This window comes from Camarhynchus parvulus, chromosome 1 (genome assembly GCF_901933205.1).
Source record: "Camarhynchus parvulus chromosome 1, STF_HiC, whole genome shotgun sequence".
NCBI classification, from domain to species: Eukaryota; Metazoa; Chordata; class Aves; order Passeriformes; family Thraupidae; genus Camarhynchus; species Camarhynchus parvulus.
This window is the reverse complement of record NC_044571.1, coordinates 112886297-112909953: the sequence shown is the minus strand read 5'-3', so window position 1 is coordinate 112909953 and position 23657 is coordinate 112886297. Positions and strand designations below refer to the sequence as shown.

General features: G+C 40.6%; 1 protein-coding gene across 1 annotated transcript in view; it reads left to right on the top strand.

The window, feature by feature from the left end:
• Positions 1-907: 907 nt before the first annotated feature.
• EPHA3 (EPH receptor A3) overlaps positions 908-23657 on the top strand; it is a 176293-nt gene continuing 153543 nt past the window's right edge. The window contains 2 exon segments of the mRNA XM_030945987.1: positions 908-1154; positions 16706-16770. Of these exon segments, the coding sequence (XP_030801847.1) occupies positions 1025-1154; positions 16706-16770 (195 nt within the window). The 5' untranslated portion in view covers positions 908-1024.

Genomic DNA, 23657 nt, shown 5'->3' with positions numbered 1-23657 from the left:
AGACGAGTCACTTGGGAAGGAAGTTGTCCATATTCTGAAAAAAAAAAAAACGGTCTGCAGAAGGGGAAGCTTGGGAAGCGCTGCTCAGCAGTGATTCCCCCTGAGAGCAGCAGAATAGCAGCTCTCTGCTCTGTATTCTGACAGGTACTCTGGGGCCTCTGATGGGCTGCAAGGGCTGAAGGAAAGGTGCAAGGATGAAGAAAAAACACTCATTTCACACGGCAACTTCTAGAGTAGAGCTACGCACTCCTACAGAGAGCAGCTCTCGGCTGGAAGCCCCTGCTCCAGTTTGCTTTAGTGATGGCAAAGCCAGCCCGCTCTTGGGGCCGGCCTTGTGGCCCCGCGTGGTGCGGGCTGTCACCGCGGGCAGCCAAGGGACGAACGATGGAATTGGCGTTCGTTCCTGCACGGCTGCAGCCTCAAACTCCCGAGCTTTTACCGCTGCTTTGCCGCTGCATTCCTCCGGGGCGAGCCCGGTCATTGGACACGACCGGCTCGTAGCTGGCTGCAACACCCACCCGAGGCTCCCGAGTTACGTGACTCGTGTCACCCAGCCCTACTGCCGAGCCCCGCTCCGTGTGACGGGGCACCTCCCGGGGCCGGGCCGGGCTCGGGGGCACCTCCCGGCGCTGGGGGCAGGCTCGGGGTTATCTCCCGGGACTTGTGGCGGACTCCGGGGCATCTCCGCGGGCTGGGGGCGGGCTCAGGGTTATCTCCCGGGGCTGGGGGCAGGCTCGGGGCTATCTCCCGGGGCTAGCGGGGCATCTCGGCGGGCTGTGGGCAGGCTCCGCTGTGGCAGGCGGGGCGGGGCGCTGGGCGGGGCGCGGAGCGGGGCGGGGGCTGCGCGGCGGCGGCGGCGGCGGCGGCGGGGCCGGGCGGGGGCGGCCCCTCCCGGGCGCAGCGCGGAGGCGGGCGCGGGGCATGGTCCCGGCGCCGGGGCCGGTGGCGGCGGCGCGGAGCGGGCGCGGAGCGGTGGCATGCGGCGCGGAGACATGCGGCTGTGCCTGCGCTCTGCCCCGCCGACATGGACCGCCGCCGCCGCCTGCCGCCACCGCCGCCGCCGCTGCTGCTGCTCCTCCCGCTGCTGCTGCTGCTGCTGCTCCGCGCCGCGCTCGGCGCTGCCGGCCGTCTGAGCGCCCGCCCCGGCAACGAAGGTGAGCCGCGGCACGGCCGGGTGACCCGTTTCTTCCTCGTTCTTCTTTTCCGCTATTCCCCCCGTTCTCTATTTATTTTTCCTCATTTTTTAATTTTGGGGTCTTTTTGTTGTTGTTCCCCCCCGTTATTCCTCCCCCGCCCCGCTGCTCCCCGTTAAGGTGGTCCCGTGCGGCAGCGGCTCCTCGCCCCGGGAGCGCGGGGCTCGCCCTGGCACAGCGCGGCCGTGCGAGGGATGGATGGGTGGGTGGGCGTGGATGGATGGATGCATGGATGCATGCATGCATGCATGCGCGGGCAGCCGCCCTACGGTCCCCCGAGCAAAGCTGGCGAGGGCAGCGCAGCCCGTGCCACCCCGGCCCTCCGGCAGTGATGGGCAGCCGGAGCCGCAGCCCCGGGGCGGGGAAGGGGCAGCGGCCCGGGACCCGCAGCCCCGGCAGGTGCCCGGGGCGAGCCGCCTCTGCCCCAGCCCCCGATCGCTCTCAGCCCGGTGATAACTCCGAGCCCTTACTCGTCTGCAGGGCTGGTGGTTGCGCTAGTCGTCCTGCCTTTCAAAACTTTTAATTAATCCGCAAAAGAAGCTTGTTGCCCTGTAAAACCTCCTCCTGGTTCCCTAGTGGGTTTGTGTCAGATCGCGTTGTTTGTATCGGATGTGTTGTCAACGCGTTAAAGTTGTGTTTGTGTGTGTATGTGACTGTAATTTTCCGAGGAAAAAAGAGTGAGTGGTTTATTTTCTTTTGGTGTGTTAATTCCTAAGATGACACTTGCTGAAAACCCATGCTAGTTTCAGGGAAAAAAATAAATAGTGACAACCAGACACTGTGAAACTGATTGAAATACTTGAAAAAAAAAAACCCTAAAAGACCCCTGTCCTTTCCTTACTAAAAAAAAAAAAAAAAAGGAATGGAGCTTTTGCTTGCTTGCAGTGAAGGCACTCGGCATGACCAGGTTGTCCAGTGCAATTATCTTTCGGGATAACATCTAGAGGGCAAAGATTGTGAAGAACTTCTTGCACCAACAACCGTGTAAAACTCACACCTGCTTGAGTTGGATGTTGTGTAGAGAAGCTCTGAAACCTGTCAGAGCAATTATTTATTTCTCCCTTACAAATAATGCTGATGTAGTTACTGATATTCTGGGTGCTTGTGCGATAAGGCAGTGAGATAACAACTTTCCATGATTTTTGGAAGGAAAAAGAAATATAGTAAAAAATAACTGAGGAAAGATGCAAAGTCCTGGGTAATCTTTAATCAGTTGGTTTCATTGCTAGGAGGTAATTACAGTGCCATTATACAAGAGGAGCAGTATGTCATCTGCTTGTATGTTTTATGCAAATTTGTTTTGTATGCAGTGCTTTATAATTTTTTTTTAATGAGCGTGCTTTCCACTTTTAAACCTCCAGATAGAAACTATTTTGTAAATATTGTCATCTCTCAAAAATAATTTTCAGAAATGAAAGCAAGAGTGTGGGTAGGGGTTACTGTTGTCTTATCACCATTCCTCTTAGGGAAGGGTTGCGGTTCTGTCAGTCAGTGGAGCAGCTCTGCCTCCATGGCAGTGGAGACACATTCTGCAAACTGAGAGTGACTATGCCAGAAAGATATTGGAGCGTTCCAGTTTGCAAAAAAACCCCACTTTTTGTGTCTTTGTTTCGAGCCACTGGCGCTGAGAATTGAGAAAGGAGGGAAAATATGGGTATCATACGGAATGCATGTTAAGTACACTTGTCCAAGTCAGCTTTCAGCAAATGCTGCCTCCCTTCTCTCTCTCAGCTTCAAGAGCTTGTACAAGATGAGCAATATTTGCAAAATTGGTAGTGAAAACAACAGTAAAAATGCAGTTACAGGAGAGTAACCTGCTTTTGAGTGGCGTTTTTTTTTAAGTATGTGTTTTGCTCTGCTTTTAAAAAAGAGAAATACTTTCAGTTTTCTTTAAAAAAAAGAGATCAACTTTTAAGGGCTTTTTAGTTGGTTTTTTTTTTAAACCCCATTTAGGAAAGCTCAGTAATCCTTTTATTTATTTACATTATATGGATTGATCATGTGAGCTTAGAAATCTTAATTCTTATAATTTGCTGACCCACTAATTTGATGAACGAGTGTTAGCGTACAGCTTTAAATCATGTCAGAAGATGACATTTTTCTCTATTAAATAATCTTTTTCTAACCACTTCATTTACATTTCTGGTGTTGTTCCCATACATTTCCTCCCAAAACTAGAGATAGATGTTTCTATATTTCTCTGGCGTATTTAGAAAAGTTTCCTTTTTCCACCACTGAGAATAAAAAAAAATATATTTTGGACATCATTTATTAATGTAGGCACATAGATAAAAATGTCTACCTTTTCCCTTACATTTTATATTAAAGCTACTGTTGAAATTCTCCCCATAAATTGTTTTAAGAGTGGATGGAACTAATTTCTGGTGGGTTTGTGTAGCTTAGTCTAACTTCTAGGGGATGTAAATGTTGCAGTGGGCACGTTACAAGAGTGTGGGCAGAGAAATAGCTCCTGAATTTATTTGACTTGAAATAATATTTTTTTTTAAATCCAACTTCACTTAACAATTGTAATTAATATGAAAACTCGTGACTGTTGGTGGTAATACTACAGTGGCAGTGGATGGGATGAAGGGAGAAAAGGATGAAAGAGGGGCTGAAGACAAACTGCTGTCTTACTGCACTTTGTGGTGCTCAATGCTTTCCTTTTTTGTCTTTTTCTTAGAGAGCTTGAGATTTTCTTAATTTGCTTCATCCCAGAGAAATTTTATTTAGGAATTTTTCTGGATTAAAAGTAAAACTTTGCCCCAAGTTTGTTTTCAAACTCTGCCGTGCTCATGAGAAATTTTCCCTACACAATCACAGGAGCCCAAGGAGTTCTCTGAAGCTCAGATTTATCTGTGTTTGCTGGTAAAAGGTGTGTGCTTTTTTTCTGTGGGGCACGACAATGTCAGGAAGATTTAACATCCAACTTTTCCAGTTTGGAGTTTGCAGACTGAGCCCCGTAGGTGCACAGAAACCTCAGGTTCTCCTGTTCCACTCTGCTGGCTATTCTCTGCTTGCTGAGGATTGTGTTTCTTTTTTTCTTAGAAGGATGCAGTTCTCTTTCTGAATAATTCCTGTGGTATCAAGAAATCGAGTGAGTTCTCTCGTTCTTTAATTTAATAATTTCTCCTCGGTCTCTTCTGTAACTATATTGCCTGCCTGAGGGTACCAGCCACCTTAATTTCGCTGTTTTATAACCCACAACAGTTAACACTTGACCTAGGTCATTAACAGGATTATCAGCAAATTTGTTTAAGCTTTTACTGACAACCTGAATTGCTTCAATAATATTTTGACTGTGCAGACAGGAAACTTCTTGTAACCTCTCAATCTAGCATAAAATTAATTTCTTGTGAGCACAGCTACCAAAAGATCAATATAGGAAATCTGCTTACAGTACTTGGCTTCAAACAGTGCCTGTTTTGGGTTTACAGTAAGAAGGTTCCAATCAGCCTCTCTTTTCAGTCTGGATTTGGAGCTGCAGTTTCATCTTTCGAGCATTGATTGCCATCTCAGAACTTTGCAGAACCACACAATTATGCACCGTTTTTATCTGAGCGGGTCTCTGTTAACACTTAAAATTGCTAAAGACAATTTACTGTGCCTTTGTAGTAGTGACAGCTCTTGGTGTGGTTTTGAAAAATGTGCTGCTTGCACATGGAACAAAATCCTTGCCCAAGTCTTGCATGTGATTTTGGGGAAGGCTGACAATACTGGGAACTTCTCAATAGAATCAGAAGGGGGAAATGCTTTTCCCAAATCTTACTTTGCTCTATGTCATGTATCGTTAGGTCAGGGTAAGTCTTCATTTCTTGTGGCACTATTCCTGCTGCTGCCCCTGGCTTGCAATTGACTGTTTATCTGCAGAAGTTAAAAGCAGGTTTAGAAGTCTGAATGTGATGCCTTTTAAAATTTAGTTTCAGAAAGCTCAGAGTCATGGGGGGCTAGACAACTGTTTTTCATACAGCTGTGTCGTATTCAAAGCTTCTGTGCTTAATCCTAAACTGTGTCATTGGACAAATAATAAACATGATTCACACCATGGTGTGATGGTTTTAAAGCTAGGAGAAGGTGGATAAGTGCATAATTTTCTGTCAACGTTTTTGATAATAGACTGTAACATGTGGAATAACTTATTTTCTTTACCGTTTGTCATTGGGCTTTTTTTCTTTACTTACTGCTATTTCAGCATAGTGTATTAAAATGAAAAAAAAAATCTCTCCATTGGTTATGGCAAACTTAAAGCAGGTGTTTGAAATACAAAGATGTGCAAATTGGGCACAGCAATTAATTCATATTGTAGTTAATTTGGACACAACATACTTGCTGCCCAGCAAAGCACTCAGGGCAGAGAAATGGGTCAGAACTCTTCTGTACCCTCAGCTTCAGCAGAAAGGCACCACCAGATGGGCAAGCATCGAACAGATAATAGGCACACCAAGTTTAACAGTTGTTTACACAAAAGCTTTGCAAATCAGGAGTGTGTTCTAACTGAACTTAAATTTTTCATTCCCACCTGGGAGGATGTACAAATTAGTTTTAATTTTTTTTTTTAATTATTCTCTGCTGGAGTTAGGTAAATTGCTATTAGTATACTTACTTTTTGATTCTGTTGGAGAACTTGGGAGTTTTCCTCCAGGAAAATGTCTATAATTGCTCTTGTTCTTGTAATCCCCACTTGATGAAAGTTTAGAAATACAGATGCAGGTGTTCCTTTTCTCGTTTTCAGAGCTCTGGATTTTATCACCAGTGAGGGTCACTACAGAGCTGTTACCAAATACCACAGTCCTGTTTGTGGAGTTTTATACAGAGCCTGAGTTAGTGCCATAAGATACCTGTAACTTGTGTAGCTTTGTAGCTGCTCTTTGATTTTTCTGGGAAAGAAAATAAAAATAAAGAAGTAACTGCTGCAATAATCATGCCTTTACTTACGGTGAAGTTCAAAGCTCTGCTCAGTGGAGCTGGTATTGAAACCCAGAAGGTAATTTTGATACCCTAAGGTGCAAAATTGGATGTTTCCAGAGTTGTTAGATAAATCTCCAGAGGTGGGGCAGAGGGTTTTCCCTAACCCCCTGCCTTTCTAAAGCACAATTTCATCATCCAAAGAGTGCTTTTTCTGGAATGGAACATTTCCTTTCTTTTGCATTGTTAGATTTGTTGAAACATTACTGAAAATATATTTTCAGCGAGGAGGAAAAGGCTTGTCATAAGAAATGATAGAGTGAAATAGAAGACTTTTTAGTTTACAAAAGCATCTGGCTACTGTAAAATGATTGTTTTTCCTAAAAATTCACCACAGTGGGGTAGCCCTTATTTCTGTAAACACTTTAGAGCAGTAGTTTTTTTTTTTTTTTTTTTAAACGTATTTAAACTTGTTCTAAACAAGAACTAAAACTTAAAAAAAAAATAGGCTAATTCAGAAGATTAGATATGAGCTCCCAGGAGTGTAATTTTGGAAACAGAGTGTGGTAGCAATTTGTGGGCTCAGGATTGTATTCCCCAGCAGAAATCTTGTGTCTTTTAGTTTCCTAGGCACTTTCTAAATCCAAGTGCAAGTTCTCATTTTGCAGTGTGAAACAGATGCAAGATTAAAATTCAGTCCCTTCAAATTTCTGCAGTGAATGAATGAAAGAAATAAAGATGTAGAAATAAAGATAATCCTGCCTGAAAGAAACCTTGGGATGGTGACAGAAAAGTTCCAGTCTGTAAGAGTGAGCGGGAACCAGCACGTAAAGCTTTAAATTTGCAGAGATGTTATTAAATCAGACACATTGTAAGCAGAAACATTTGTACCACTCTCCTTTTTTTTTTTTTTTTTTTTTTGTTCATTTAACTACTGTGTCCTGCTGTTTCAGGCAAAATATGGAGGAAAATCCCATTAATCTACTGGAAAAATATTGATGAAAGAAGAATAGCAGAGCAAACGAACAGTGGTTGAAACTGGCTAGCAATTAAGAGAACAATAGGTTGAATGTTAAGATTCAGTCAGGGCAGTTTAGTGTAATATGGTGTGGGAATGGGGCTTTTTTTTATTTTCAGCTGGTTTCTCATAATGTTTTTATATCTATATTTGGATAGAAAGATTTGCATGGCATTTTTTTAAACAATAATTAAACCTGCTAAAGTATAGCTGCCTCACCTAAGAGGGCAGCAATTAAAATCTAAAACTTTTAAATTGGTGCCTAGGAATGGAGGGGTTTGTAGAAAATCTAGAGTGACAAGTTATTCTTTAAATAAATTACAGTTAAATCACAAAAATATATTTCGGTCTGTGGTGGGCTTCCCCACAAACTTCGTGCAGTAACAAATAATAACAAGTGACATGGGATTGCTTAATTTAGTTGCTGAGAAGTTAGAAAGCAGCTAGAGGGGGTTTGTTCTTGATTTATTTTTTTTAAGAGGCCAGGCTTTTTGAGAGACCCATTTTAGAAGGGGAGAAAAGGATTAAAGGAAGAGAAAAAGTATACAGAGATGAAGAAAATCAGATCTGAATATTTAAAAAATCCAAACTTCCCCTGATTACTGACAAAGTTAGGGACCCAGCATTCAGCCCTGAAAGGGATCCAGAGAGTGAGCAAAGCACAAATTAAGAAATTCCTTGCCTCCCTGAAAGTCTGAGCTTTGTTTACATTAGTAAGCTTCGTGACTCTGATTTACCAGTGGTGAATTTCAACAGAGGCTGCAGTTAAGAAAGGGTAGAGGCATGTTCACCATTCTATTTAATCTTGCTCTGACAGTGCTTTCTTTAAAAAAGAGAAAAAAAAATAAAAGAAAAGAAAAGTAAGGCAAGTTATGTCTGCCCAGCCTTAATGTTCATGGAGAAAACTGACGTGAAGCCTTTAGGTTCTGAGATGGTGAGGGCCTTACCCTACAAAAAGCTTTTCTCCCATGATTTACCCCAGAGAACAAATGTCCTGGCAATGCCTGAGCACTCAGCATTCCTGGAGTATGTGGTTCCAGCTGTGGAGAATGTTCTGTCCTCACCCAAACTCTCCAAAGAAAACCCAGCTGTCGGGAAAACTCATCATGTTCTTTGTTGTGAGCTCACCTGCCCACCCTTCCTCTCATGGCGGTGCCATTTGGTTTTTGTCCCTTCCCTTCCAGAAATCAACATTCAGCCAGAAAGAGTCGAAGGCAAAGATCTTTTTTTTCCCCTGATTTTGAGGGCTATGTGCCCAGTCCTCTTTTTACTAAAAGCTGTTTACCGGATGCTTTGACCCTGTGGATGCCCAGAAGAAAAGGCAAAAGAGAAGAATTAAATGTTTAATGACATTGCTTTTCCTGAAAGGTGGGCTAGAGCTAGACATAGGGTGTTCAAAGAATTAAAACAGAAGTTTTCCATGCAAACCAAGGACAGAAACACTGGAGAAGAAGCGTGAGGAACATGCTTAGTTTATGGAATAGGATGGAAACTTGATCCCTTTGTGGTAAGGTGGTGGAAGCAGAAGAATAAGCAGAAGGCAGGGGTCTGAAAGTGTCTTGTGGGTAGATGGGAATAGAGCAGTCATTTACCTTTGTTATAAATATTTGTGTTTCTCACATATGGAAATAGTGAAAAAAGATGTTAGTGGGGTTTTGGTTGCAAAGGCAGCAAATGAAGTCGGGGCAATTCCATTTTTCATACAGATAGCTCAGCACACATGTTCTGCATTAATTACCTCCATAAATTCTGTTAACCTGGCAAACAATGAAAATATCATGTTGGTGACATCACTGCATTGGAAAATAAAAATGGGTTCAGCATCTTGATTTTCTCAGCATGACATTTGAGGAGATTTCTTATGCTATTGGCGTTTTACTCCTGCAATTTGCACCATGGTGTTGAGTCATTTGCTCTGTGGGTTTATTTTATCTGTGGGGCAGCCATGTAAGGGCCCAAGCATTCCATGCAAGCTGGGGATCTTTATTCATGGAGGTAGAGAAACAAAGCTTGACAAAGTTATCAGGGCACACTTGAGCATGTGGCTTTCCAAATGTAGTGCTTCAGGATTCTCAGAATTGTTTTACAATTCTTGACTTCTGTGCTTTAAACTTAGAAAAACAAAACTCAACCGAGCCCAACCCAACTCTATTTATTTTTGTTTTTCTGTGCCCCATGCAAGGAGTTCCTTAAAAGCCAGATTTTTTTCTGAGTTGTGGCATGCTGCCAGTTGATTCACTAGGGGGATATCACAGCCTTTTTAACAAATGAATAGCCATTTCCTGGACTTATGCTCTGGTCCCTGTCTCAAAAATTTCTGTCCTCCAAAGGGGTATTGATCACTTGCTGTGGATTTTGTTGATTTCTGCGCTTTGAATATGTTTGAACTGCAGTAAAATTTGTGAGAACCTTGGAACTTTTAGTTGTGGGTGTTGTGTGTGTCGAAGAGTCTTTTTTGTGACACTTCCTGGTGTCTAGAATTCCAGAAACTGAGCGTGTCAAAGTAGGTTTGGACTTCTCAGCTTACCTTAAGTGAACTTGGACACCGACTCAACATTTATTTTCCCCTTTAAGCTGCTAAAAGTCTTCCCGAAGGGGATCTTTGTCACACTCCAAATCTACCAGACCTTCGGAGAGCTCAATTCTGTAAAACCAGTGAATACTGGAAATTACTTTTTGTTTCCAAGGGAATGTAGAAGTAAAAAGAGTTAGATGTGCAGTGTGGTTAAAACTTTCTGAGAAGTGCTTTAGGACTTACTGAAATGATTTGAGTAATGTTTGCTCCTGAGTTTTGGCTAGACATAACGTGGTGCCATTTTATGTGCCTCAGGGTTTGGGCACCCAGTGGGACTGACAAATATGACACATCCTACAAGAGACCCACTTCTATTCTGGGCTGATAAAAGGCAGGGATTGGCAGGGTTTAGGTAACTCAATCTCATCCATAGTTTCTGGATTTTTTTTTCCTCTGAGAGGAGGAAAATAACTTGGGTTTTAAAGGGAATTTAAACCCTTTCAGCACAGTAGCTCCCATTTTGCATTTGCATATTTAACATGGTGCCTCAGTGGTATCAGATTTAATGCCAGAGTGGTGGAATGGAATGAGATCTGTAGGGTTTGTATCTGAATGTCAGTTCAGCTAAACTCTAATTCAGGTATCCTGAAGCTTTCTGCCTCTTGCTTTTTGTAGGAGGCACTGGAACAGGACCAATTGGAACTGTTTAAAAAAAATTGCAAAGAAGCCAAGGCGACAGTAATTTGGAACCCATTAGGTTAATCAATTTTTAATTTTTATATCCTTGTCTTAATGAAAAGGACTGGCACATATCAACTTACAGGAAATAGCCTAATAAAACTGAAACCTTATTAGGCCCCTTTGATAAACAGTGCATTCCAGCCCACCACCAGTCATATGTTTTTGCATACTTGGAAATTGAGCTTTGTGCCACTTTAACCATATCAAGAGAACGCTCATGTTTCAAAGCAATAAAAAAGAAATAAAAATCTGTTTTGCCTATGTTCATCACTGAGAATGGGTGGATGGTTGTCCCTTTTCCACAGGCAGGCTCCATGCTTAGCAAAATGAGGAAGACCACTGGAGAGCTTCCACTTAGCATGGAGTGCAGGTGATGTTTTTTATTTGTAGGCATTCCTGCATTGCTGATTTCTGTCCTGCATTCCCTCCTTCATGGCAGCCTTTTGAGAGAAACCTGCAGTGAGGGGTTGCTGCTTTGGCTGCTTCTTCTTCTTTTTCAGCTGTAGGAAAAGCTGAGGTATCTAAATCTGGCCTCAGATGCTCTTGGGGAGTGCGTTTGATAAGAAAAGTAAAATCTGGGAGGAGGAAAATTAAATTCTTCCTATTCAAAAACTGCGGGAAGCTACCATGAAATTAAAATTTGCCAACTCATCCGAGTTGATGGTGGAAGCTTTTATCTTCTCCAGAAGCAATGTTCTCTAGGGTAATTTGACACAATTTACTAGTTTTTTGTCTTTTCATCTGATATTTGTGACAAAATCTCATAATTTTGGAAAGTTTTTACTTAACACTTAAGTGAAAATAATGGAGGCTTGGTCTTTCCAGTATTTTCTGAATATTCCTGTGTTCAGTATTGCAGCAACTGTTTTTTAATTCAGTTTGGTTTTTGTTTGCTTGTTCATCCCTTGCCCTCACCCTGCTGGAGTCCTTCAGTCAGCAGTTTGACCACAGATTGAACATGACAGTTGCCAAATTTGGAATGTTCTGCACAAAATCACATTTGTGTTGTGCAGTGTCACAGCTCAGGGAAGGAGGGCTGGAAGTGCAGACCCCACAGGGCTGTGCCTCTCTCAGGACTGCAGCCTGGCTTTGGGCTCGGCAGAAATCTCAGCTTCAGGAAAGAATTTTTCAGTAAATGGGCCAAACTGTTGGCGTGTGGGTTGGGAAAGTGCTGCGGAGTTCTATTAGCTGTTTTTATTTTATTTTCTTCTGAGCAGTGCTAACATCCTCACTAAAATCTTTGAGGGAAAATGCAGGACCATAAAATCACAGGAGGCTTGACTTTTATTATTAAACAAGCAACAAATCAGACTACTTAAAACCAGACTTCACTGCTGGACACCCTTTTTTATTTGTTGTCCCTTGTCCCTTCCCAAAGGTTTCTTGGTCTGCCTTAGCTGGTTTCATGGCAACACCAGCATGACAGCTGATCCTAGCTAGAAATTAAAATTGCATCAAGGTGCAACTTTGGCCTGAGTTCTGCCCGCCTGTCTATAAATGTTGGTTCTAGCCCCAGAATAATCACAAAAGTGATCTGCTGCCGCTGCTAGGATAATGGAGAGTTGGGAAGGCTCAGATCTGTGTTCGTAGATGGATGAAAATACAGGTGCAAGCCCCCTTTGCTGGGAAGGGTTCACCATTCCAAATATGTTCATCAGGCTTTGTGCTGACTCCACTCTGTCCCACCCCAAAACCAAGTTCTGGCTGACTTTCTGCCACAGAGTATTTTCTTTGCTGCTTGGGATTATATGGCACATTTCAATTAGACAGTCACCAGTTTTTAGTTTTGGTTTTGTTTTGTTGCTGCTGCATAGCAAATTTAATTTTTCCCATTTGTTGGCATTTTTTTAATAACCAGCCAGGGTAAAAACTCAAAGTTTGTTGCCAGACAAGAGAAGACAACATAGTGATGTGAGGTTTTTTTATGCATTTTTTTAGTATTAATGTAAATGCTAATTAGCTGAAAAAATATTTAAATATCTCTTGACATTGGCTATTGCTCTGTATTTTCTATTTTTTCACTGGTGAAGTTTGTAGGTGGTTCTCTAAATATTGCAAGTTGCAGGGTAGTGTCCCCTAGCAGGCTTTCCTCATTTCTTCAGCAGTGAGGGGAATCTCAGAGTGATTCTACCTGGCGCAAGATTTGTTTGTTTACTTTCATTCTTGCGGGAGGTATTTCTACTGTATTCAGCTCATTGTGGCAGTTATTACTCCACGTGTTTCTGGAAATGCTGCAGCTTTCAAACTGTGTTCAGGAATCAGTTTAGTTTTAGGGTTCTTTTCTTTCCCTGACATCCCTCCTGATGAAACAAGCTGTTAGTGAGCCCTGGACCATCACTCCCAAATCTGGAAGCAGTTTCTAGTAGCAGGAGTGTCATGTTCCACCCAAGCCTCCATTCATCTGCTGCTGATGCTGCGAGAGGAGAGTGAGGGAGCTTTGTGTTTCACATCCACATCCCTACTCCAGTTCTGGGGAGAGATTCGATTTACCCTCTGGAAATCCTCATGGAGGGAGCCGATAATGCTTTCTCCTGTGGCTGTGCATGGGGAAGGCCAAGAGAATCAGGCAGGAAAGAGTCTCTAGAAAGAGAAAATGTTCTTAATTGGCATTTTAGGGATGTGCTGCATAGGCAGAAATACTGCATTGTAGTGTGGAGAGCAGGGCTGTTTTACAGGAGGACCAAATCACTGATTTTCAGAGTCAGAAGTCATGGCTGCTCATCTTAATACCAGTAAATTCTCCCTTAGAATTACCACTAGCTTTAAATCAAGGTAATTACATGATGGGAACCAGTGCAGGACACCGAGCTAGTTAGACAGCACTTTATTTATTTACTTAAAGTTGCTTTATGAGAGCTCCTCTGTGTCTCCTCAGCACAACCAGGAATCTTTTCCAAGACATTCTGTTGGAAAGAATGGTCACTAGCAAAGAAACTGTTCAGCTTTTTTTTAAGAGTTGCCCCTGGTAACTGGCTGGTCAACCTGAGGGATTTTTGTAGGAACCAGCTGAGTGATGGTCACACAGTTTTGCAGGAGGAGTTGGTACAAGGAGAGCAAATGAGTTGTGTGAGAAACTCATAAACTTCTTTCATCTAGTAAATATATGGCTGTAGGCATTTGTAGGCTATTTAAGTATTGGCTTTCATTTAACTTTAGTAGTATATGGGAAAAAAAATGAGGATCACACTGAAAAATGCCTGCCAGTGAGGATCAGACTGAGTACATCTTCATGAAACACTTCATTAATTGGTTCACAAAATGGACCTGACCAAGTGGTGTATTTTGTTACACTAAAGGATCTATCAGGATTAAAAGAAGTTGTGATGAGCTAATGTAGGAATCGAGTCCTTGGGTGAAGTTTTCCATTTTTACTTTTTACCTAACTATCCAAATCCATGAAGAAAAATAAATCAGGCTATGAATTTCTAACCCATTCTTTATGTATTTCTTATGCCTTAGTGTAGGGAAATGCTATTTTCTCCTCCAATTTCCAGATTAATAGGTACTGCTAGGACATACAATGACAAAATGAACCATTGCTTCTCCCAGTCATTTTTGTCTAGAGACCAAGATTGCATCTTCTAAGTTCTGCGTTATTGTTTCCTCTCTATCAAGGTGTGCAACTCTCATGAAGTCACAGGGAAAATGTGTCCTAGAAGCTTTTATCAATAAAAAGGTGTTTTTTTTCAAGTTACTACTTGAAAGGAAATATGTTTTTTGCATTTTAGATACTATTAAAGAACAGCGCAACACCCATCTGAACCAGAAGCTTCCTGTAGCCAGTGTCAAAACCTCCCTTGAAAGGACTTCTAAAATGTAGTGAAACAGGTTTGAGCATGGAAAAGTAGTGGTTCCAGTCTGAAGGAAATGAAGAAAGTGAAGTGAAGGAGAGAACTGAAAAATTATTCTTAACTTCATAGATTTGATCCTGATGATATCAGGTTGTCCCATGGCTGAGGCACCTGCCTGTTGTGGGGGACATGGAACATTTAATTGCCATCCATGTCCTGTTGTGATGCCTGGGATGGCAAGCTGGACCTGCAGGGCAGATCTAGAGAGGGGGAATTTCCACCAAGCTGTGGATCCATTGCCTGGATGTGTTTTGCAGATGAAACTCAGTTTGGACTGAATTAATCAGTTTCAGAGCGGCTGCAATCATGTTTTCAAGGAGCTTGTCCTGAAAGAATAAATAATATATAACTAATATAATAATATATTCATATATATTATTTATTATATATAAAATAGATCACTTAAGTTTGCTCCTGGGTGATTTGCCTCAGCCACTTCTTGCCAAGTGATTTTCCTCAGGAGTCACACTCTATTCAGCACTGTGCAGTGCAGATGCATGGCAAACAGATCTGTCTCATCCCGGGAGATCCAGAATCTGTGGGAATTTCTACTAACAAAAAATGAGAAGTGCACTTTTCCTTTTGAATTTTTATTGCTGTTTCCTTTTTATGGATGCAAACCTTGCTGCAGAGTTGCCTGCCTAGGGCCCTGTGCACTCAATAAAGGACTGACTGATTTTTCTTTGTCTACATGATTGAGGACTTGTTTCAGAGCTAAGAAATATGTAGCACTGGATTATGTTCTTTCTGTAAGATTAGTAAAGATATTTTGTTCATTGATGTAGATAAAACAGTGCTATTGTTTTCTTTTAAAGGGGAGTATAACTGCAGGGGGAAACATTTTTCTCACATAGATGGCAGAGCAGCTCAGTCCTGGCAGTAGAGCAGTGCACATATATCCATACAAAACACAAATATGTATGCACAAAAATGTAGAAAATATGTTTATTTATGGTTCTTTATAGCACAGTCTTATTTCTAATACTGTACACCTGCATCTCCTTCTGCACATTCTAATTAACAGTAAAAATAATGCCTTCAGAGCCCTTTTTTTTTAAAGTGGTGTCCAAAATTAAACAGCAGTTAAAAGGAGAATGAAGAAATAATACAAATAACTTAACTCAGCTGATGCATAGACATTGTTCCTCATTTTTTGTTTCCTGTTCTTCTGTTTACTTGGAACACCTATGTTCAGGCCATCTGGTTCTAGTGACAGTGATAACCCTTCAGGTTAACAAATAGAAGCAGAAGCTGCTACAGTGGCTACCTCTAATAAATCTGTCATTGTCAGGTGTTAAAATGTCCTAGCATATGCTGAGATTTATTTCATTTCTCATTATCATTATTTCCACACTGAAGGGGGAAAAAAATATAAAGGGGTGTGAGGGGTGGTGAACACACCCAACAAAAGTAAGCTCAGATTGCAGATCATAAATATTACAGTGTTGCTATGAAGTATTAATACTTCATTAGTTGATATTTATATAGAGGTTATTTTCTTTTATACAGTATTTAGTATAAATGCACCTTTTCTGCTTCATGTTGATAAAGAAGTGGTTACTTAGGGAAGTGTGTGATCAAGCACTTGGAGGGTGTATGGCCAAGATGAGGAAAATAATTTACTTTTGTGCTTGTAGGAAACAAATAAATGCCATAAGAAGAATATCCTTTAATTTTGATATACATATTTATTTTAAATACCCGTTGTGTTTAAAATAAGGTGTAAATCCACTGAGATTTGATTGACTGGAAAATGCCTGTGAAACTGTTTACAAATAAAATCTTCCTTTTCACACTGAAAATTGTTGCATGACTCAACAAAAACCCCAAAAACCAAACCAGCAAGATTAGCAATCGATTGATGGCCCTCTTTAAAGGCAGGTTTGTCTGAACTTGTAACATTGTAAATAATTACTCTTGTATCTAATGTGTTACACATGACATTTAGCAAACGCTACTGCAAGACAATTTGAGAACAAATTAGATCAGAAGCAAGAAAGAACTGCAGGAAGGACTTTAATCAGCTTTCATTATTTATTCCTGCATTCTGAGAAGATTATAGATGCCAAATGGATACCTTTAATCAGATAATGATTTAAATATTCAGATCTCACCATTTCAGTTAGATACAGTGACCCAAATTTCAGACATCCGAGGGGAAAACTGTGGTTTGTGCAGCTGATAGAGTTCTGTTCCCACCCCCTGCTGCAATTAATTTAGCCCTGATCCCTTGTTTGTTTTTTGTCACTTTTCTGGTTTTCAGAAGTTGCCCTGTCTGCTGTTCATAGTGTTTTAAGCTAAAGGAGATGATCCTTTTCATTTGTCTGTCTTTTTCTTCTGTACAGCTTCACCGCCTGGCCACCTGAACAAATCATCTGCTCACAGGGTCCTCAAATAAACACAGCTCTGGGTGTGGGTAACTGAGGTTAACTGGGCAGAGGCAAAGGAAACTCACTCCTCTTCCTTGTGTCTTCTTTTGTAGTTAATCTGCTGGATTCAAAAACAATTCAAGGGGAGCTGGGCTGGATCTCCTACCCGTCACATGGGGTGAGTTCACTGGAGTGTGAAATGGGAAAGTGCTGCTGCAGACCAATGTGCTATTTAACCATTGTTTCCTCTTCAGAGGACACTGTGCAATAAGGCTGGGGTTTTGGAGATGCAGAAATAATCTGCTCTGAACTTGCAAAATATGGCTTACACAGGTGTGGGGCCTTCTCTTTAGAGCACCCATCCCACTGCAGGTAAACCCCTGGCAGGGCTCGTTCCTTGGGGAGAAACATGAAAGCAAGAGGTGCACTGAACAACAGCAGCAAAAAGTTCTCTTTAGGTACTGCTCCTTCTCTGTCATAAAGTGTATTTTTAAAAGAGATCATGGCTCTGCTTCATGGTGTTACTTGCTAATTTGCTCAGATGGAAGTGGTGGGAGGTGAGAGCTGTGGGGACATAAGTGGCTGATGTAAGTACTTATTTGTAACTTTTGTGATGCATTGTTGCTAAACTGTTCAAGTCATGAGATAAAGTTTTACTACAGAAATGTCTACATAATGTTCTGGAGGTGGTTGGTGGTTGTTTTGTTTACCTTGTATCCAGATCTCATGAAAGTAGGTGTTCTATTGGAAGATTTAGAAGTGCAGTCTTAAAGCACCTGTGCTTTCCAATTTGCTAACTCCATCATTTCTACAAAGTTTTTCCCAGCAAGATTCTTTAAAAAAATTTTTTTAATAACATCATATTGATGACTAAATGGTTCATATCTATGTAGTGAAGCTGATATGTGTTCACTCCCCACCTCCACGTCTCTGTGGAATGTGTGTATGTGTGTAGGAACATTCCACCTCTCTCTTTCTGCATTACATCATGCAGATATCCAGGATGACTCTTGCATTCCTGCATTCTGTTTCCCCCAAACACACAAAAAAAAACCAGCTTGGCAGTTGAACCCCCATGTCCAGAACCCCCATACCCTTGCCCCTTGCTCTCAGAGAAGGCTGAGCCATCAAGTTTTTGCTGAAAGAAAGCACCTGTGAGACTTTCTTTTGCTGTTCTTTGTTCTTTCTTTTTTTTCTTTTTTTTTAAAGCTTTGGGCAAGCTGTTGATTCACCTTTATCACTTTTACAGAATCAATGTTAACAGTGCCTTTGCATCTCTGCCTCATGGGATTCCTTTGCTAATGTTTAAGTTGTGCCTTCTTGATATTAGGCATTAAGCAGGTGTTTAGCAGTATTTAAGGATGAAGGTTTGGTTCATTTTTTGAGTTTATGCATGGATCTCTCTCCGTGTCTCTGGATAAAATTGCTCCATTCTCATGGGAAAGAAGTGGGAAGAGGGTTCAGGTTTCCTCCTAGTGGCTTTTTCTGCTGACTTTTCCCAACAAGAAACATCTCTAAACAGGATGTCCAAGAGGGAACTCTCCAGCAATTTCTAGTTCATCAGTGTGGTTTTCTTTTTTCACTTGCATTTTTTTTTATGAAGCCTTTCTCTCCCAGCTCCCACTGCTCCTCTGCTTTGCTCTCCTGCTCTGCTCAGCTCCTTGCAGCTGTGCAGATCTGCTGCTCTGCTCCCTGCAGCTGTGTCTCTCTTGCCTTGGATGCCTTAAACAGTTGGTAGGGAGTGATGCAGGGTATCATGGGGGCTATAAGGAAAACAGATGTGCTGCATTACCCCACCAAAAAGGGCCCCTGGATCTGTCAAGGTCAATTTTATTGGCTTTTGCAAGTTTTTGTCAGGTAAATCCAGCCCAAGTTGTTGTTTGCGTGTGTTTGTACATGCTGTTCCTATTTACTGCCATATCCTCGGATATAGAAGCCAAAGTAAATCATGGAATTTCACTGATGTTCTTGTAAGTTAATGAAATTCCTTGTTAAAAATTGCGTGGCAGTAAATTAATGTAGATCATATGCTGTGACTGTTTTTGGAAGAGAGTGGAGCCTCTAGACTGTAGTCTTCAAAATACCTTGAAATTTTAAGCTTACATATTGAAATATAAATGTAAAGTGTAGAAATAACAATGTTTATCCTATCCCAATTGGCATTTTGCTGTAAAATGGTGACAACTTGAGCATCGTGTGAGAGAGGCGCCTTCTTCTTACAGCCCTTTATTTATAGTCAATTAATTAAACCTGGTAAATATGGCTGTGTCTGTCTCTGAGCTAAAATATGAACTTAAACTTCAGTAGAAAAACATTATAATAAAGATGTCACATCATATTGAAAGATTGCTAATAGCAGAGCAGTGATTTAGAAGGTAAAGCTGATAGAGCTGCACTGGAGGCTGTGACTCACAAATGAGAATATTGGTGTCGTGCCAGTTCCTCTCGAGCGTGCAGCAGTGTTCACATAAATGTCAGGACACCAAAGCTGGTGACTTACAGAGTTTTTAAAAATAATTTAACTGAAGTGTTTAACAAACCTCTTACTAGGTTAATAATTTTATCCTGTTGATACATGATATTGATTGATTTCTGGCAAAATGACCCGAATTGATTGGTTCTTCTTTATTTCTGTAAGTTCTCTCGACTTGGGCATATGTAATAATAGCTTTCCACAAATTCCTGAATATTCATGTTAAGGTTTGTAGCTCATTGGTATTCAGGGGTTTGTGTGTCCCACATGAGCACGCTGTAATGGCAGTGGTTTAGACTCTGGTGAGTAATATCACCCTGGAAGAATGTGATCTCTCCTTGAACCATCCCACACAGCCACAGCCTTGGCTCCAGGAACACTGATCTGGTCAAGCTCATTAAAACCCTGTCGGCACAAAGCATTGGCCCCTCCAGATAGCAAGGCACAAGAATTAAAAATATAATAGCAGGTTTTGCTGATGCTTGAGCATGATTGGCAGCAGCCACAAGGCCCCTGTCCTGTGCCACCATCCCCAGCACCTGCCCAGGCAACCTTTTTGTGATGCCAATCAGTCAAACCCCAGCTCCATTTCTATAGGTTTCATTAAAAGGGAAAGAAAGAAGAGCTACTTACTCTGTGCAGAGTATATTATTGATATGCTGATTAAGCATAATGCAAATGATCATTAACTGTAATTCACATAAATTACAGCAGCACAGATGTGGGGGTTGGGAGGATAAAGCAAGTCACTTTAATAATATACAATAGAAATGTGATGGATAATTCATACAGAACAAAAGGAGTACAGTCTAAACTCTGCTCTGCATATTCATGGGAGGAATTTTATTGGTTTCAGCATCATTTTTTAGGGAGAAAGATGTATCTGACTCCTGCTCCATAGTGGTTTTTTTCAAACTTCACCAAAAATATCATTCGTGACACAATCTCAGTCCATCGTTCTGCAGTCATGCAGCTTGTGACTCAATCTTTATGTGTTTATTAGTCAAATTTATGGATCTGAAATTTTTGGTCATGCTTTTTTCATGTAGTCAGAGAAGAGTAACAGAGAAATCACTCTTATCTTGTTTGGTTTGTAGCTAGAGAAAGGAATGCTGTGGCATTTTTTTTACTGTCATGTAAAAGATAATGGTTCAAAAAAGAAACTAAACCCCATCAGGAAAAACAAACCATAACAGAAACAAGTCTAACAAAAAAAAAAAAAAAAAAAAAAACAAAACAAAAAAACACAAAAACAAAAAAACCACAAACAAACCAAAACCACCCAACCTCAATGAGTTCTGTACATTAAAGTTAGTAAAATGCAGACAAAATTCAAAAGGCTGATTGGAAAAATAATGATGGTTTCTGATCTTGACAGCTTTCCAAATCCCTGAGTTTCTTCAGAAACATCAGATTTCTTTGAGAGCTGGCCTTACTCAGTACCTAAAACTTTTGGGCATGTATTTGGAAATCTTGTGTGAATAACTTGGCTTTTTCTTAATGGTCACTCTGATGGTCATTTGAACAAGTCAAGTTGATCATGTCAGTAATAGAAACTGGTTCATCAATATTTGAGGAGAGAAGGGTAACATTCCCTGCTTTCCTAATAGCTGGTGTTGTGCCAGGCAGGCTAGAGCCTGTGTGACTGAGATTAATGAGAGTTTTTCCATCAACCAAAAATTGGGTTAGAATCAAAATAATCTAAGCAAAAGTGAGGAAAATGCCTCCTTTCTTATATTTCAAAAGCCTGAATGTAGTTTGTCACGTTAGGCTGCATTGCTGCCTATCCCGGCTGCTGGCAGCCTCCTTGGTTTCATTTGTTCTGCTTTCAATAGTTGGCTCATGTGTGGCACTCTAAAAACTTTTGGGTCTTTTCTTTTTGGGGGATATCATGGACAGAATGGCTGCAGAAGAGGCTGACTTATATAAGCATTTGGATGTCCCTTGTGACTAGGTGAAGGTGGAGGAGGATTTGTGCAGGGTACATCCTGGCTCTGATGAAGGTGCTCTCAAATAAATGTTATTCAGAAATCAGTTTCTCAGCCCACAGTGGCTGGAAAGTTTCTCTGTTAATGCAGAAGACATTTTGAAGATTAATATTTCCACGAGGTTTGCTTTCCTGCAGCTTTGTGTCTTGCTGTTAATTGCATCCTGTTCTGTGGAGGGTTTGGATTTGTTTGGTTTTTTCAGTAGGTCCTTAATGCCAGTGGGTTTCCTTGTGCCTTTCCTTCAGCCTTCCCCTCAGCTGGGCACAAAAAACCATGCAAAGTTTTCCTTCCTTTCACAAGTCTCACATTTGCACACCACTGCAGAATCTCAGGGCAGCTGAACTACCACAAAACCTTGAAACTGGCCAACAAAAAGACAAAAATTTATCAAACGCCTCATTTTAGGTTTTTTCTGATGTTGATTGACATCTTAGCCTGTGTTCATTTTTTTGTCTGACACCAAACTTGACAACTTCTAAGCAGTACTGTATATAAAGTGGGCAGTGTTGCTGAAATCACTAAGTGGTTGTGAAAATTAGTTTCAAAGTGAACCCAGTAATATCAAACAATTGGTATAAGACAAAAGACTGAAACTTAAAGATATCTTTGTAAAATAAAAAATTAGGTCCTTGTTTTAAAAATGAAAACAATCATGTTATGCTGTATACTTTCTTTTTCCCATCCATTAGCAGTAGAATTTCCTTAGTACTTCTTAAAACAATGTGTTCTGGTAAAATCAAGATTTATCTGTTTTGCCTGAGCTCTGGTCTCCTTACAACCCCATACTGTTACCCTGCCTTCCGCAATTTGTGTATCATGTCTGAAATGCAGGCAGACTGTTGTGACGGTTGCAAGTCAAATGAACCACTTGGGATTCTGGTTTTGTGATTCATAGGCTTTGTTTCTTCTTACAGTGAGTGGCTGATTGGAAAAATTTTTTTTTGGTTAATATGCTCATTTTTTCCCTTATGTGCTTTTGGGGTGCACTGAAAGTGTATTTGTTTCACTCAATTCTCCTTTTTTCAAAATAGTGAAAACTTTAAAAAGTAAGAGCTTTCATAAAAGTTTTTTTTACCCTCAGTTTTCTGTAATCAAGCATGTGCTGTTTCTCAGTTTTAGATTTCTCGTTTTCTTCCTGCTGGAATAAAACCCTCTAAATATTCTGCTGTAAAAGGAATGATTTTTCTCTGGAGAGGGACAATTAAAAATCTGCCTGATTTCTGAATTTTTAAAGACTCTTCATTCACCCTCAGCCTTGAATCAGAGTGCAATTGTGGTTTCTTCAGTTTGTGGGTGCTGCTTTTACAAAAAATCTGAATTAGTAAAAAAAAAATTGTTCGTATTATACTTTTCCCCCTTTCTGATAGATCTTTCTTGTAGCAACATAAAGGTGAGAGGTAGGCCAGATAAATATGTAAATTCTGTGAATATTGTTATATTTTGACTGATTTTGAATAAATGTGAGTTTTGTTGATATTTTCAGAGGCAGTGTGTAAATAGTCCATGACAGTGTATTTTAACTGGTTTTGACTTGTATTTCTTCTGTGCATTATCTTCTGCTGCTTGCACTAAGCATGCATTTAAAAGGGAAGTTTAATTGAAAAACTTAAGTGGAGTTGACTAAAGAAATAATATAAATGCTTTGGGGGAAAAGAAAGACATTAAACATATTACTTCAGAATTTTATGCATCCCTGGTCTTGTTAGGAATTGTTACCAGAGACAAATGCCTTCCTTTTTAAAATGTGGAGCACTGGAATATTCTTAAGATTTTTTCTTTTTTTTTAATATAATTGTAGTCTGCATTGCATTCATTTGAAAAATTCAATGTGATCATAATGGTGCTGTGTTTTGGTACATTTTTAAAACAGCTTTTAAATTGATCTAAAGTAGAAACTGTGCTAGTTTCAGTGATTATTATTAAGGGAGGGAGGTTTTTCTTTTTTTCTACTTTTTACTATGTTACTTCAAATTATGAGATTTCTGTTAAACAATAATTATAACAACAAGAAGAAAAAGTACAATAAGGGCAATGTCCTTATAACATATTTTATAATGAAAATATGGACACTCTCCCCATATTTCATTAGCTTCATCAGTCCTTTTATTTACTGGTAATAAGGTTATTGAAGGTTGGAGATCAGTTTACTGTGGTTTCAAACAAAAAACAAAAAACAGAAAGAGCAAGTTTTGGCTTTTGCTCCAAGAGTTAAATAAAGATCTTATTTAAAATTGCAAATGGAGATGCTCCAGCTTCCATTTTTTCCTTTTAACTTTCAAAGTTTAGAAGCAACATCATTCTCCTCATGGGCAGAATTTTATTTCTGTCGGCGTAAGTCCAGGCCATTTGTGAGAAGTTGTCTCAAGTGGTCTCATCGCCACGAGATATTTTTCATTTTGTGAAGAAACGCTTACTTCATAATTTTATTCTTTTGTGCTGAATTTATTTGCATAAACCAGAACAGAACAAATGCAGGAACTGTCATGAAATGCAATTTTATTTATCACAGGGGCACACTGCAGTCGGTTTTAAGATTGTTTTTATAACATCAAGTCCACAAGACAAGCAACTCCTGTCTCCAGTTTAAAAAACCCATAAATGTTT